The 14011-nt window shown below is 41.2% G+C and overlaps 1 protein-coding gene and 1 pseudogene across 1 annotated transcript in view; both read left to right on the top strand.

Moving 5' to 3' along the window:
* GRIK4 (glutamate ionotropic receptor kainate type subunit 4) overlaps positions 1-9994 on the top strand; it is a 284535-nt gene extending 274541 nt beyond the window's left edge. Inside the window, exons 18-19 of the mRNA XM_070952502.1 lie at positions 7192-7310; positions 9623-9994. Coding sequence (XP_070808603.1) covers positions 7192-7310; positions 9623-9994 — 491 coding nt within the window. The remainder of the gene's footprint in view (positions 1-7191; positions 7311-9622) is intronic.
* On the top strand, positions 4415-5239 carry LOC139323211 (trafficking kinesin-binding protein 1-like; annotated as a pseudogene).
* Positions 9995-14011: the final 4017 nt, after the last annotated feature.

The following is a 14011-nucleotide window of genomic DNA, read 5'->3' as shown; positions in this document are numbered from 1 at the left end:
CTTTGGTTTTAAACCAGAGCGGGCTAATAAAGGGCATGAGATACGAGTTGCGTATAATTCAACGCATTTTATTCGAGAAAGGAAATCATTATTTTATCGGATGAACTCAAGAATGACTGTGAAGTCATACAAAGCACACAGAACATCTCCAATTCTTTGTGCGGGCTTGACCTTGGTAGATGTAATGGCATTTGTTTATTTTATCTATTTACATGGATGCCCATTTACCAAAGGCATCCTTGGCACACAAAAAATTACACTGATTAACTGTATAGAAAAAGTCTTCTGTTGCCTAAAATCTCAAAAGTCATTTCTGATGTTCATCGAGAGGGACGAAATACCTATGAATCCATCTATCCAGATATATGTGAAGCAACCACATTTAAGAGCCAAGGTGGCGCAGTGGTTAGGGTGCAGTACTGCAGCTACTTCAGCTGACTGTTAGTTCAGCAGATCAGCGGATCAAATCTCACTGGCTCAAGGTTGACTCAGCCTTCCATCCTTCCGAGGCGGGTAAAATGAGGACCCAGATTGTAAGGGGGCAATATGCTATTTAGTATACTGTCTTTGGTGTAAGCCGCCCAGAGTCCTCAGAGAGTGGGCAGCATAGAAATATGACTAATAAAATAAATAAATAATAATAAATAAACCATATGAAGCCTCACTCAAAAGTGTAACAGAAATTCCAAAGTTTTTCCTTCACTCTCTCATTGATTCAAGCCTTTACTTCTTGTATCAAGTAGAATTTCAGTTTTCCATTTTTGTTGTTGTTGTTGTTAGTTGCGAAGTCGTGTCCGACCCATCGTGACCCCATGGACAACGTTCCTCCAGGCCTTCTTGTCCTCTACCATCTTCTGGAGTCCATTTAAGCTCACACTGACTGCTTCAGTGACTCCATCAAGCCACCTCGTTCTCTCTCATCCCCTTCTTCTTTTGCCCTCAATTGTCCCCAGCATTCGGCTCTTCTCCAGTGAGTCCTTCCTTCTCATTAGGTGGCCAAAGTATTTGAGTTTCATCTTCAGGATCTGGCCTTCTAAAGAGCAGTCAGGGTTGATCTCCTCTAGGACTGACGGGTTGGATCTCCTTGTAGTCCAAGGAACTTGCAGGAGTCTTCTCCAACACCAGAGTTCAAAGGCCTCAATTCTTTGGCACTCAGCCTTTCTTAGAGTCCAACTTTCACAGTCATACATTGCATCTGGGAAGACCATAGCCTTGATTATATACACTTTTGTTGGCAGGGTGATGTCTGCTTTTTAGTATGCTGTCTAGATTTGCAATAGCTTTCCTCCCCAGGAGCAAGCTTCTTATTTGCGGCATCATGTTAACAGGGATCAAAATATGGGCTCTTTTCCATTATTATTCTTGCCTATTGTTCTGGTTTTGTCATTTTATTTAACGTGTTATCATCATGTTGAAATATTTGCTCTCCTGTTTGCTAAATTTCTAATGTTGCCCTAGGCAAGATATTTGACTTAGTTGTTTATTTGACCATCTCTGTTCCATCTGTTATTTCTTTAGGTATATATATCTGTAGAGAGAAATGATTTGCCAAATGATTTAAATGTAGAATTCTGGGAGTTGAAGTCCACAAGTCTTAAAGTTGCCAAGGTTGGAGACCCCTGATTTAAATCATGCAACTGTTACAGTTCAGGAAACCCCAAGGAAGGGCTGCTAGCAAATATGCCACCACCATAGTTACCTATTGAGGTTGACCTGTTGCCATGGTGGCTGTATGATATCATGAAAAGCCTGTATCTCACTTGTCAACCAGCAGAGAGAAAGGTTGCACTGTCAACCACTGCCACTCCCAGTAAAGACCACACCTAGAATACTGCATCCAGTTTTGGTCACCACACTATAAAAAAGATGTTGAGACTCTAGAAAGAGTGCAGAGAAGAGCAACAAGCATGATTAGGGGACTGGAGGCTAAAAAATACGATGAACGGTTGCAGGAACTGGGCCTGGCTAGTCTAGTGAAGAGAAGAGAAGGACCAGGGGAGACATGATAGCAGTCTTCCAATATTTGAAGGGCTGCCACAGAGAGGAGGGGGTCAAGCTATTTTCTAAAGCACCTGAAGGTGCTTTAGAAAAGGAATAATGGATGGAAACTGGTCAAGGAGACATTCCATCTAGAAATAAGGAGAAATTTTCTGACAGAACAATCAACCCACGGAACAGAAGTTGCCTTTGGAAGTTGTGGGAGCCTCATCACCGGAGGATTTCAAGAAGAGATTGGATTGCCATTTGTCAGAAATGGTGTAGGGTCTCCTGCTTGGGGAGAAGTTTGGACTAGATGATTTACAAAGTCCCTTCCAGTTCTGTTAATCTGTTAGTCCTCAGACCCAGTCTCTTGCATTGACCATCCAATAGCAGTTGCCACTGCTTGCCAAGCTGGATGCCACTTTTGAGCAACTACTAGTTGTCTGAGACAACTAATCCTGTCTCTACGGTAGAGACATTCATCAAGAGCATTATGTAAGTGAAGCTGTGGACAATGATGTGTCAGGGAATACAGAGATGCTGGCGCCGTTAGCAAAGTGTGCAATAGTAGTGATCTTCTTGAAGTTGAAATTATCAGGAAGCTAGAAGAGTAGCTCTCCCATTACAAGCGACGAGCAGATACAATCTATGGTTATGATCACAACGATTGGCTTAATAGTCCTGGTGCTAATATTGACTTAACCACTGGAGATAAGAGGATAGATAAATGATTTAGATAATAGAAAGTTAAAGGAGGGAGAGGATAAAAAAGAAATAGAAACCCAGATGACACCAGAGTAAATGAAAAAGGGGGATGGGAGTGGGGTAAAAGAAAGAAGATAATAAGAATAAATGTACAATTATGATGATAATACTGACAGATAGAATAAATCTGAAAAGAAATTAAAAGAAAAGTATATATTATTAGAATATAGGAGTTGCTCAGATACCAAACAAGGAGAATATTCCACAGCAAAGAAGATAGAAAAGAGAGAGGAGAGGGTAGGAAGAGGAGAGGGAGGGAGAGGAATGGAAGAAAGGGAAAAGGAGAGGAAGGAAGGGTAGGGGGAAAGAAGAGAGGAATGGGGGAAAGAAAGGGGAAGTAGGTAGGAGAGGAGGAAGGAGAAAGTAGGAGAGGAGGGAGGGAAAAGAAAGAGGAGAAGAAGAAGAAGGGTTGTTGCGAAATGAGGGAAGAAAGCAACTCCGAATGTAATTAAAATGCCTTATTTTAATGTTTTCTTTAAGGAAAACATGTATATGTATGATTAATTATGTATGAGAAAATGTACATTTTATATTATGTGTATAAGAAATAAAACTGAAAAACTTTTCTAAAAAAAAAAGTTGTGACCCCCAGCGCCTTATAAGCTGTCCTATTTAGCTGCGTTTTTTTAAACCGTGTGCATGCGTGCAAGGGTGTGTGCAAGCAAAGCACATGCACAGAAGGCCGCACATATGTGCACGCGCTCGCGCTCACATTTTCGGTGCTAGGGCGAACCGGTTGTTAATTCATGTGCCGCCCACCTCTGACTAAAGCATAGAATGATGCTCATGCTGTTACGTGCCTTCTTGAAGAGAAAGAGCGGGATTTAGAATGATCTGTCCGAATTGATTGGTCGTTTTGCAAAGGAGGAGTAAGAACTCTGAGAGAAATGAACTCCTTGAAGATGTAGTAGAATATACCTCTTCTTGAAGAGAAAGAGCAGGATTTAGAATGATCTGTCCGAATTGGTTGGTCGTTTTGCAAAGGAGGAGTAAGAACTCTAAGAGAAGTGAACTCCTTGAAGACGTAGTAGAATATACCTCTTCTTGAAGAGAAAGAGCGGGATTTAGAATGATCTGTCCGAATTGGTTGGTCGTTTTGCAAAGGAGGAATAAGAACTCTGAGAGAAGTGAACTTCTTGAAGATGTAGTAGAATATACCTCTTCTTGAAGAGAAAGAGCGGGATTTAGAATGATCTGTCCGAATTGGTTGGTCGTTTTGCAAAGGAGGAATAAGAACTCTGAGAGAAGTGAACTTCTTGAAGATGTAGTAGAATATACCTCTTCTTGAAGAGAAAGAGCGGGATTTAGAATGATCTGTCCGAATTGGTCGGTCGTTTTGCAAAGGAGGAATAAGAACTCTGAGAGAAATGAACTCCTTGAAGACGTAGTAGAATATACATCTTCTTGAAGAGAAAGAGCGGGATTTAGAATGATCTGTCCGAATTGGTTGGTCGTTTTGCAAAGGAGGAGTAAGAACTCTGAGAGAAATGAACTCCTTGAAGACGTAGTAGAATATACCTCTTCTTGAAGAGAAAGAGCGGGATTTAGAATGATCTGTCCAAATTGGTTGGTCGTTTTGCAAAGGAGGAGTAAGAACTCTGAGAGAAGTGAACTTCTTGAAGAAGAGGTAGAATATACCTCTTCTTGAAGAGAAAGAGCAGGATTTAGAATGATCTGTCCGAATTGGTCGGTCGTTTTGCAAAGGAGGAGTAAGAACTCCTTTGAGAGAAATGAACTTCTTGAAGAAGAGGTAGAATATACCGTATCAGGGAAAAGCTTCCTCAACTGCATCATGAGCTGACTACAAAATAGGAGCTGTTTCGGTTCTCTAACAGGCCTGCTGAAGAGAGAGTGAGTCAGAATCCATCTGTTCGACTCCATTGAAGAGGAATGAATCATTCTCGTCTGTCCAGAATTATTTCCATTTTCATTCTCTTCAAGAGAAATTGAAGAGGTATTTGGAGAGGAAAACGTTGTCCTTAGATCGGAGGACTGCCAGCTGAAGACAAGCCGTTGCTTATGGAGAGAAAGAGCAACAACTCGCAAATGGTTGTGCGACGGTACAGAGCTCAAAGATGCCAATATTCTGATTGTTGGGATTTCTGAAGCAATTGCTTAAAATGACTGAGGAAGCCGTCCCGACAACAGGATGAAATCACCCATCTTCTCTCTCAGGTAGTGAGGATCTACAGAGAAAGGCAAAATCTTGTGCTGTGGAAAATAAAGAACTTAATCCGACATGCGGGAGCTAAAGATACCCCAAAGCAACTCATAGCTGAATTATGAGAGTTGGAAGTAATAGGCAGTGTATGAAAATGCTCAATGAGGTACAAGAACTGTAGAACCTTAAGAACAAGACAATGCCAAGTGCTATATCACGCCATTGCCATTCATTTAAAGCTGTTTTCCAAGGAGGTCCTTAGCTGCAGAAATCGAAGGATCAATGCAGAAGGAGCTGCATCTAGACCAGGGGTGTCAAACTCGATTGCATTGAGGGCCGCATCAGGGTTGTGTTTGACCTCGGAGGGCTGGGGGTAGGGGCGTGGCCTGGGGTGGGTGTGACATGGGACTCGTGTCCTGGGGAGCATCTGTGGTCGCCAAGTGCTAAGGCAGGACTTCAGAGGTGGGTTTTCAGCAGGTTCTGACCAGTCCTGGAGAACCGGTAGCAGAAATTTTGAGTAGTTCGGAGAACCGGTAGTAAAAATTCTGACTGGCCCCGCCCCTATCTATTCTCTGCCTCCCATGTCCCAGCTGATCGGGAAGAAATGGGGATTTTGCAGTAACCTTCCCTGGATTGGGGTGGGAATGGAGATTTTACAATATCCTTCCCTTGCCATGCTCACCAAGACACGCCTATGAAGTCATGCCATGCCCACGAAGCCACACCCACAGAACCTCCTGGTGCGGGACTTTGGGCGAAGGCTGGAGGGAAGCACTTCTGGTGGCAAAGAGCCAGAGGGCCTTGTTCCAGTGGCTACATCATGGCCTGGAACTGGCTGACCATCTCAGCCCACTGAGCCTCCAGGCGCCGGTATCTGTCCTTGCACTCCCACAGGTCTTCCATCTGCTTGTAGTCCTCAGTGAGGTGCTTCTGCTGAGCCTCCTTCTCAGTCAGATGCAATTTGAACTGAGCTGATTTGCCAACTCTTTCTCGTGGTGGCTGCTTAGCTCCAACAACTGCTTCCTGTTGGAGCCCTAAAGAGCCCGGGCAGGGAAGCGAAGAGTGGCTGCCAGGGGAGGGGTGTGTAAAGGCCGGTGAGGTGTCCCTCAATGTGAGTGACATTGAGTTGGCCACACCCACCCAGCCACATGACCACCTAACCACACCCGTCCAGCCGGTCATTAGGCATATCATATTAATAGTTTGCGGGATTTAAAATTATGAATTTAGTGGTCCCTGAGGTCCAAAAGATTGGTGACCTCTGCCTTAGAGTTGCCAAGGTTGAGAAATGCTACTTTAGAAATAGCCATCCTCACTGTTTGAACTCTTCTGATAGTAGGAAGAGCAAGACTGCAACATACATATATTTCGATGTTTTTTTTTCAGAAGAATATTCCGTTTTCATGAATTCAGTTTGAATTCCTAACAGATATTATTAACTCATCAGTACTGAAAATGAGTATCTTGCAGTATGTTATTGCTGGGCACTCAAATTACCAAGCTACTCTCTGTTCTTTAGTTTAATGCACTGGGTTATTAAGGGCAATGCTTTTATTCATACTTTGCATGCAAAGGAGGCTAGCTACGATCCTGTTCTGCCATTACATTATGTTGCGTATTTGCATAATATGCCAGGGTTAATTTAGTGTTAATCATGGGTGGGAGATTTTCTCACAGGCTGCCACACAGGTTTTTTTCCCCCAAGTTTTTTTTATTTTTTTTAACAAACATATCATTGTGTGAACAGTGTGGCACCGGAGTTTGTTTATCTGTATTAAAATGTGATTAGAAAGGGAATATTTTTAAACATAACAGTGGCATAATTAAAAATTAGAAAGGGGATAAACAACGAAAGATTATAATTTAATATAAATGTGTGTATTACTGTTAGAACTATGTAAGTCTTTTAAATACAACAAAGACGATTATTAATATTTTATTTGTAGTAAAAGGAGTGTTTAGAATATGGAGATTGACATCAACATAACATACTGAAGTATCGAATAATTAAATAACGGAAGATTACAATTCAACAAAATATGTGTATTATTACCAAAACTATATAAGATTGTCAACTGCATTAAATATGAAGAATGTTGTTTTATTTGTACTAAAATGTAAGGCACTCCAGTTGATCGCACAAATCATTTGCGGATTCTAGCAGCGATTTGTGGCTTCTTAGATGTTAGTCCCTCGTGCTAATGCTGTTTTTGTTTCTCTCTCTCTCCTGTGTGTGTGTGTGTGTGTGTGTGTGTGTGTGTGTGTGTGTGTGTGTTTTATGATAGGTCTAGGAATGGAGAATATAGGTGGAATCTTTGTGGTCCTGATATGCGGTTTAATCGTAGCGATTTTTATGGCAATGCTGGAGTTCTTGTGGAGTCTCCGACACTCCGAACATTCGGAAGTAAGTTTTTGTTATAGGTGCATGCTGTAATATTTGATTAAAGGTGCTACATCAAAAGATCATCTAATGTCTGTATAATAACACTACAATAGTAAAAAAAAAACTACAGCTTGCCTTCGGAAGTTGTAGGAGCTTCATCACTGGAGGCTTTCAAGAAGAGATTGGACTGCCATTTGTCAGAAGTGGTATAGAGTCTCCTGCTTGGGAGGGGGGTTGGACTAGATGATCTACAAGGTCCCTTCCAACTCTGTTAATCTAATCTAATCTAATAAAGAAAATATTAGGTAACCTTGGTAATGTGTAAATCAAATAACTAGTAGATCTGTCATGTAGGCTTTGACCTCCATGGGTCTCTTAAGCGCCTTTAATCATGGAAAGTTGAGGCTATTCTCTGATTTGAAGTGTTGTCCTCCTTCATCCGAGGTGAATAGAGCCAAGGTGGCGCAGTGGTTAGAGTGCAGTACTGCAGCTACTTCAGCTGACTGTTAGTTCAGCAGATCAGCGGATCAAATCTCCACCGGCTCAAGGTTGACTCAGCCTTCCATCCTTCCGAGGTGGGTAAAATGAGGACCCAGATTGTTGGAGGGCAATATGCTATTTAGTATACTGTCTTTGGTGTAAGCCGCCCAGAGTCCTCGGAGAGTGGGTGGCATAGAAATATGAATAATAAATAAATAAATAATAAATAAATAAATCCTTGTTAACAATGGTGTGATTGATTGATGGCCCTGAGGTCATACGAAGCTGTATCAGAGTAAGAACAATATCTATTCGGGAAGTTCTGTTGTTGTTCTGAATTAAATTTTTTGGGGTGTGTCTGTCCTGGGTGATAACATCACACCACCAAATGTGATGGGTATCAGCTTTGGAAGCCATATTAACACCGGAAGGTTCCACGCTGCCACCTTCTTGTGCTTGGGAAATTAGCGGGGGGGGGGACGATTTAGTAGAGGGAATGTAGTTAGACAAAATAGCATTCTTTTTTTCAGTCAAGGTCAAATGCATTCCTGCATCTGGAGAAGGAGTGGTTGAAGTGGTGTCTCGAGATGGGACGGACGGTGATTGGATCATGTGATGGATTGATGGGGGCTGGATTTGGGTTTTGATTTACTCAGGGAAAACCCGGAATTCTCAGATTCAGGATTTCCTAGATGTGTCAGTATACCTACTCTTGATAAATGGGAACTTTGAGAAAATGCCTGTCTCAGAGTTTTTAATTGGAGTTGGGTTCTTCTGGAACGCTGACAATGGCCTTTATGGTAAAGCCAATGTTACTCAGCTGAACAGCTATTTTTCAGACAAATTGAAACTAAGGTTAGTCAGGACTAAATCGTAGTGAAAGAGTAGCCCTGAAAAAATTCTAAGATTTTTTTTTCATTACACACTCTTCTTTTTTCACCAAAACGATGATTGGAAATTATCCGAGTTCAACAGTAAGAACAAATATGTCAATATATTCAGAGGCCTGCTTAACACTCAGAACAACATAAGAGCCTTGGTAGTACAGTGGTCTAAGGCACCCTGTTATTAAGCTGGTTATTAAGACCAGCTGCCTGCAATTACTGCAGGTTCGAATCTCGCCAAGGCTCAAAGTTGACTCAGCCTTCCATCCTTTCTAAGGTAGGTAAATTGAGGACCCAGTTGTGGGGGCAATAAGCTGACTTTGTATAAATATACAAAAGGATGAAGGCTATTGCTGAGCACATTGTAAGCCGCCCTGAGTCTCCGGAGAAGGGCGGCATATAAATCAAATTAAAAAAAAAAAAAAAAAGTACAACGGAGAACAGAGTTTCTAAATATATTGAAAGTTGGGGAAATGGAGTATTTATGCCCAAAGGAATTTATAGTTTTTCACACTCTAGTTTAAAACAATATACTATATGTTAAAGTATAACTATAACAATTTTAGTTATAATTTATTAAACTATTTTCCAATGGCTTAGCCTATTTTTTCCTATTGCATCATTAGGTAAAAATGCTCTCGAGTGAGTCAGGCTTAACTACAAGTCACTGCATCCGTACAATTTTCTGGTAGCGTTATTGCAGGGGCAGGTTTCAAAACCTATCGCTACCAGTTCTCTTGTGGGCATACGAGCGTTCCCATGCACATGTCAGGTAGGCGGAGCCTCCCGCCACTGCCGCTACTGGTTCACCCCGGATCCACCACTGGCTTATTGGAGTTGTTGTTCTAGGAGTTCCCAATCTAACCCCAAAAAACACTGCCATTCTTAAGTGGTTCCCCACTGACATTGAAATATTTTTAAAAAAAAAAAACCACTAGTATTCTAATTTTTTTTTTTACCCCGTCTTAGATATCAGCCTGCCAGGAGATGGCATCCGAATTGCGTAGCATCATTCTCTGCAGGGACAGTTTTCACCCCCGTCAAAGGCGAGGGGCTATTCTCCGGACTCGCCCCATTATACAAGAAGACCGAAGAGCCCGTACGGCGACCACTCCCACCCTCAGTAACGGCAAACTCTGTGGTGGGGGGGACCCTGACCAGCTGGCACAGAGACTCGCACAAGAAGCTGCCCTGGTCGCTCGGGGTTGCACTCACATCCGGGTGTGCCCCGAATGCCGGAGGTTTCAAGGTCTTCGTGTTCGGCCAGGACCGGATTCCCTCGTGCAAAGCGACGAGAGTTTGGAATGGGAGAAGGTGACGAACAGCAGCGAGCCTGAATAAAGCAGGAGGAGATGGCCAGAAACAGAAGCTAATGTTCCATTTTACAGAACATGAGACTTGTACACAGTGTTGAACTATTTTTAAATTAATAAAGTGGCATCCCGGCTTCTTGAGAGCGTATCAAAGCTTTAGGCTGGGAGCGAGCCCAACGGCAGCCTTGTTACTTGTCGTCTCTAACATCTAATGGGTACTGGGTGAAAGCCCTCTCAGCTAATTTGGGGAAAAACCGCTTCCTCAGAATATTGCTTCTATGGAATTTGAGGTATGGGATGTGGAAAAAAAAAAAAGGCAAAACGTTACCAAAAGAAGGTAATTAAACTCACACGTATTACGCCAGGTTGAAAAAAATTATACCACCCTATGGACGTTGTTAAATTGATGAAAGAGCTACCGTGTTTTCCCGAAAATAAGACCTCCCTGGATAATAAGCCCAATCAAGCTTTTGAGTGCATGCACTAAAAAATAAGCCCCCCCAAAAAAATAAGCCCTCCCCAAAAATAAGCCCTCCCTGAAAATATTTAACCGCATGCGCAGGCGATCTCCACCATTTCCTCTGGTTAGGGTTAGGGAGACAGAGCTGGAAAATAGGTAAGACAGCAAGAGGAGCCCCATCTTGCTCCACGCGCCCCAAAATAATAAGATCTCCCCGAAAATAAGGCCAAGTGCTTATTTCAGGTTTCAAAAAAATATACGAACAGGGCTTATTTTTGGGGAAACATGGTACTTACTTTTAGAAAGGGAGAATAATCCACTTTAGTTTTGGTGCATCGAGATTATATCAACCCATCAGAGGTGAGAGATCCTAGCTTTGCAGCAGGTAAGTAAAAAAAGGAGGAGAGTGGAAAAAGAGGAAAAATTGGTGTCTTTCCTACAAGTTCATGAAAAGGAGGCCTAGTCAAAGAATTACAACTAGGAAAAAGCATCCAACAAACTAAACTCAAGAGACTTTTACGATGACTTTTTCTTTCTTCTTTCTTAAAAGCTTTGCTTAATAGCTTTTTAAGAAAGCAAGCCAGTACAGCAAAGGGTTAAACAGAGGCAAGGAAAGGGGATTTGTGTCCTTTCTCCCCAGTAGAATGATAGAATAACCATGCCAGACTGTGAATTTCCGAAAGTCTTTTATTAAAAGACGCATCTCCACAAATTATTTTATAAACAGTAATGAGACTTCCTGGAAAAAAACAAACCCCAAACCTTTGAATAATAATTTTACACCTACAGAATAACTCAGATCTCAGACTTCAATGTCGCAAACTGGGTTGGAGTGAAGATCAAAAGGAATTTACCTCCGTGGAAGGTTAAATGAGGATAATTGTCATCATTTAACCTTCATCATCATCAAGGGCAGCAATCAGGAAATCCCTTGGTTGATGTGGGTTTTTCATACATGACTTTCTATTTTCTAAATGGCAATTCTATGCAAATTCTTACTGTTCAAAAATTATAGAAGGGAGGAAAAAATTAAGGTGACAATGAACAATTTGAAATCAAAGATTATCCTGCCTGTGATTGTTGGGGTTTTTTTTTTAATTGTGTGAAATAAAATATGTCCTTCCATGATAGAGCTTTCCCCTTTATATCACTGCTGTTCAGAAGAGCAGGGATTTGAATACACAAGGTCATTAGCTGCCTATAGCTGGAGTAATTTTTGGCATTCTTGCTATTGATATTTCAGTCATTTGTCTGCCAGCCAATTAAGCTAACATTATATTGTCCTTGGTCCCAATCTTAACTCCATCCAGTCTTCACTCACGGAGTTCAAGAAACTGAAATTAATCGAGATCTGTGTTAAAACTATGCCCCGATTGTGCTACAGTACTGCTTATATGTACATTATTAATGATTTCCCCTGAGAAGTGAGGAAGAAAAGAATCAGCTAAGTTCTAAATAATTTATAATATATCGAACTTCAATAGATATGATCAATTTTCAACTCTAGAAATAGGATACCAAGAATTATAGCAAATGTTGAAATAATTTCTTCCGGCATGTAAGTGTGAAATACAGAAAATTGTGCCTTCTGTTCTTGTATTTTAACAAGGGAAATATCAAACCCTTGACACACTGGTGACTAGTGTGAGAATGAATAGTGAGAAACTTTTAGGATGAGAATAGAGAGAGACTTTTGTGATTTACAGTATATACAGAGGGAAAATTCTGTTTTAACCGCAGAGTAAGCAGCAAAATCATAATGAAAATAAGAGGTCTTGATTAGTTTAATATGTGGATTTTAGTTATTCTGCTTGGTATAAATATGAATGTATTACATTTATATCCCACCTTTCAACTAAGGAACTCAAAGCAATTAACTACTATTCTTCTTTCCTTTATCTATGTCATCATGATAACTCCACTAAAGTAGCTAGTGGAGAAAGAAAATATACTAGTGAGCTCCATAGCCATATTTTGACCCTAGTATTAATCCAATAATTGCCATTTTAGTATTAATTTGCTAAGCATGCTTATATAACTATGTTAGAAACATTTGCTATAGTCACTACATGGTTGGTGCAAATGTGGATAGAATCTTAAATGACTTTTCCCAAGTATGAGGTGAGCTAATATTTTTTTGAATAAGAAAAGCACTGTTGGATTAGATCCAATATCTACCTCATCCAGGGTTCTGCTTTGCATAATACCCAATAAGTAGCTATAAGAAGTTCATACGCAGAAAAAAATGAAAGCTACAGTCTTATATCAGTGTTATTCCCCATACAAATCCCATCAATTGTTCTAGTCCAGGAATGGATGTGCATTCTGACGATGCTTTGGGGCTACAACTTCCACCCTTAAAGGTACAGGTAAAGTTTCCCCTCACACATATGTGCTAGTCGTTCCCGACTCTAGGGGGCGATGCTCATCTCCGTTTCAAAGCCGAAGAGCCAGCGCTGTCCGAAGATGTCTCCGTGGTCATGTGGCCGGCATGACTCAACGCCAAAGGCGCACGGAACGCTGTTCCCTTCCCACCAAAGGTGGTCCCTATTTTTCTACTTGCATTTTTTAATGTGCTTTTGAATTGCTAGGTTGGCAGAAGCTGGAACAAGTAACGGGAGCTCACCCCGTTACGCGGCACTAGGGATTCAAACCGCTGAATTGTCGACCTTTCGATCGACAAGCTCAGCGTCTTAGCCACTGAGCCACCACGTCTTAATTACCTACAAGTCCACGCTTAATTATCTACAAGCCATGCTGGTTAGAGCTACTATTTAAATTCATTTCTCTATCTTTGTGGCCATTGTCAATTCTTGACTATACCTTACAAATCAGCTCACATTAGACATTTGGGGCAGGCAATGAAAGCAAGCAGGCGTATTTGGGTAACAAGGCGGGAAGGAATGACATATGGACGCTAAACCAAAAAATTCCCTCTCAGAAGTTTTCCAAGTACCAGCAACACTCACTGTTCGATTCTACAAACAAAGGCTGCTGTCATATCCACTTCCCTGACAGACCAACATGCTTGCACAGACAGAAGGGAATAGTCATCAAACGAGCACGGGTCTTTTAATGTTTATTTACAGATTTCCCAAAGGGAGGAGAAAGAATCTCATGAATAATTGAATCCGAGCTTCCTTTTAAAGAGTTGAACAAAGTGAAAGACATTGCATTTTTCCCCCCCAAGCTCCAAAGCACTTAAACATTCCGAGAATGATTATATATATGGCCACCATGGGACATGCCTGTTTAAACTGCGTCACCGGCAGTGGATTTTGCATATCCTAAGGTTTTTTTTTTTTCCCTTCTTCTTCTAAACATAGTAACTTTATTACAATAATGTCTGCACGTAGATTTTATTGACAACTTCGCTGTGACTGTTCTTCTTCTTCTTCTTCTATTCCTGTTTGATGCTCTTGAGGCTTAAAATGTTAGCCGTCCCATTTTGCAAGGAAGTATGGGGTAGAACTGAGATAATAAGCACTAATCCCATCATCAAAATGTAGATTTAGGCTCGGTGCAAGCTATTATTTCTGTAATACGAGCAGGTTTGAGGATAAGCTATCCATAGACTTTGGTTTA

The sequence above is a fragment of the Pituophis catenifer genome, unplaced genomic scaffold (genome assembly GCF_029215685.1).
Source record: "Pituophis catenifer annectens isolate HBS135680 unplaced genomic scaffold, rPitCat1.0.hap2 SCAF_12, whole genome shotgun sequence".
Lineage (NCBI taxonomy): Eukaryota > Metazoa > Chordata > Lepidosauria > Squamata > Colubridae > Pituophis > Pituophis catenifer.
The sequence above is the reverse complement of the archived record's forward strand: the minus strand, read 5'-3'. Positions and strand labels throughout refer to the sequence as shown.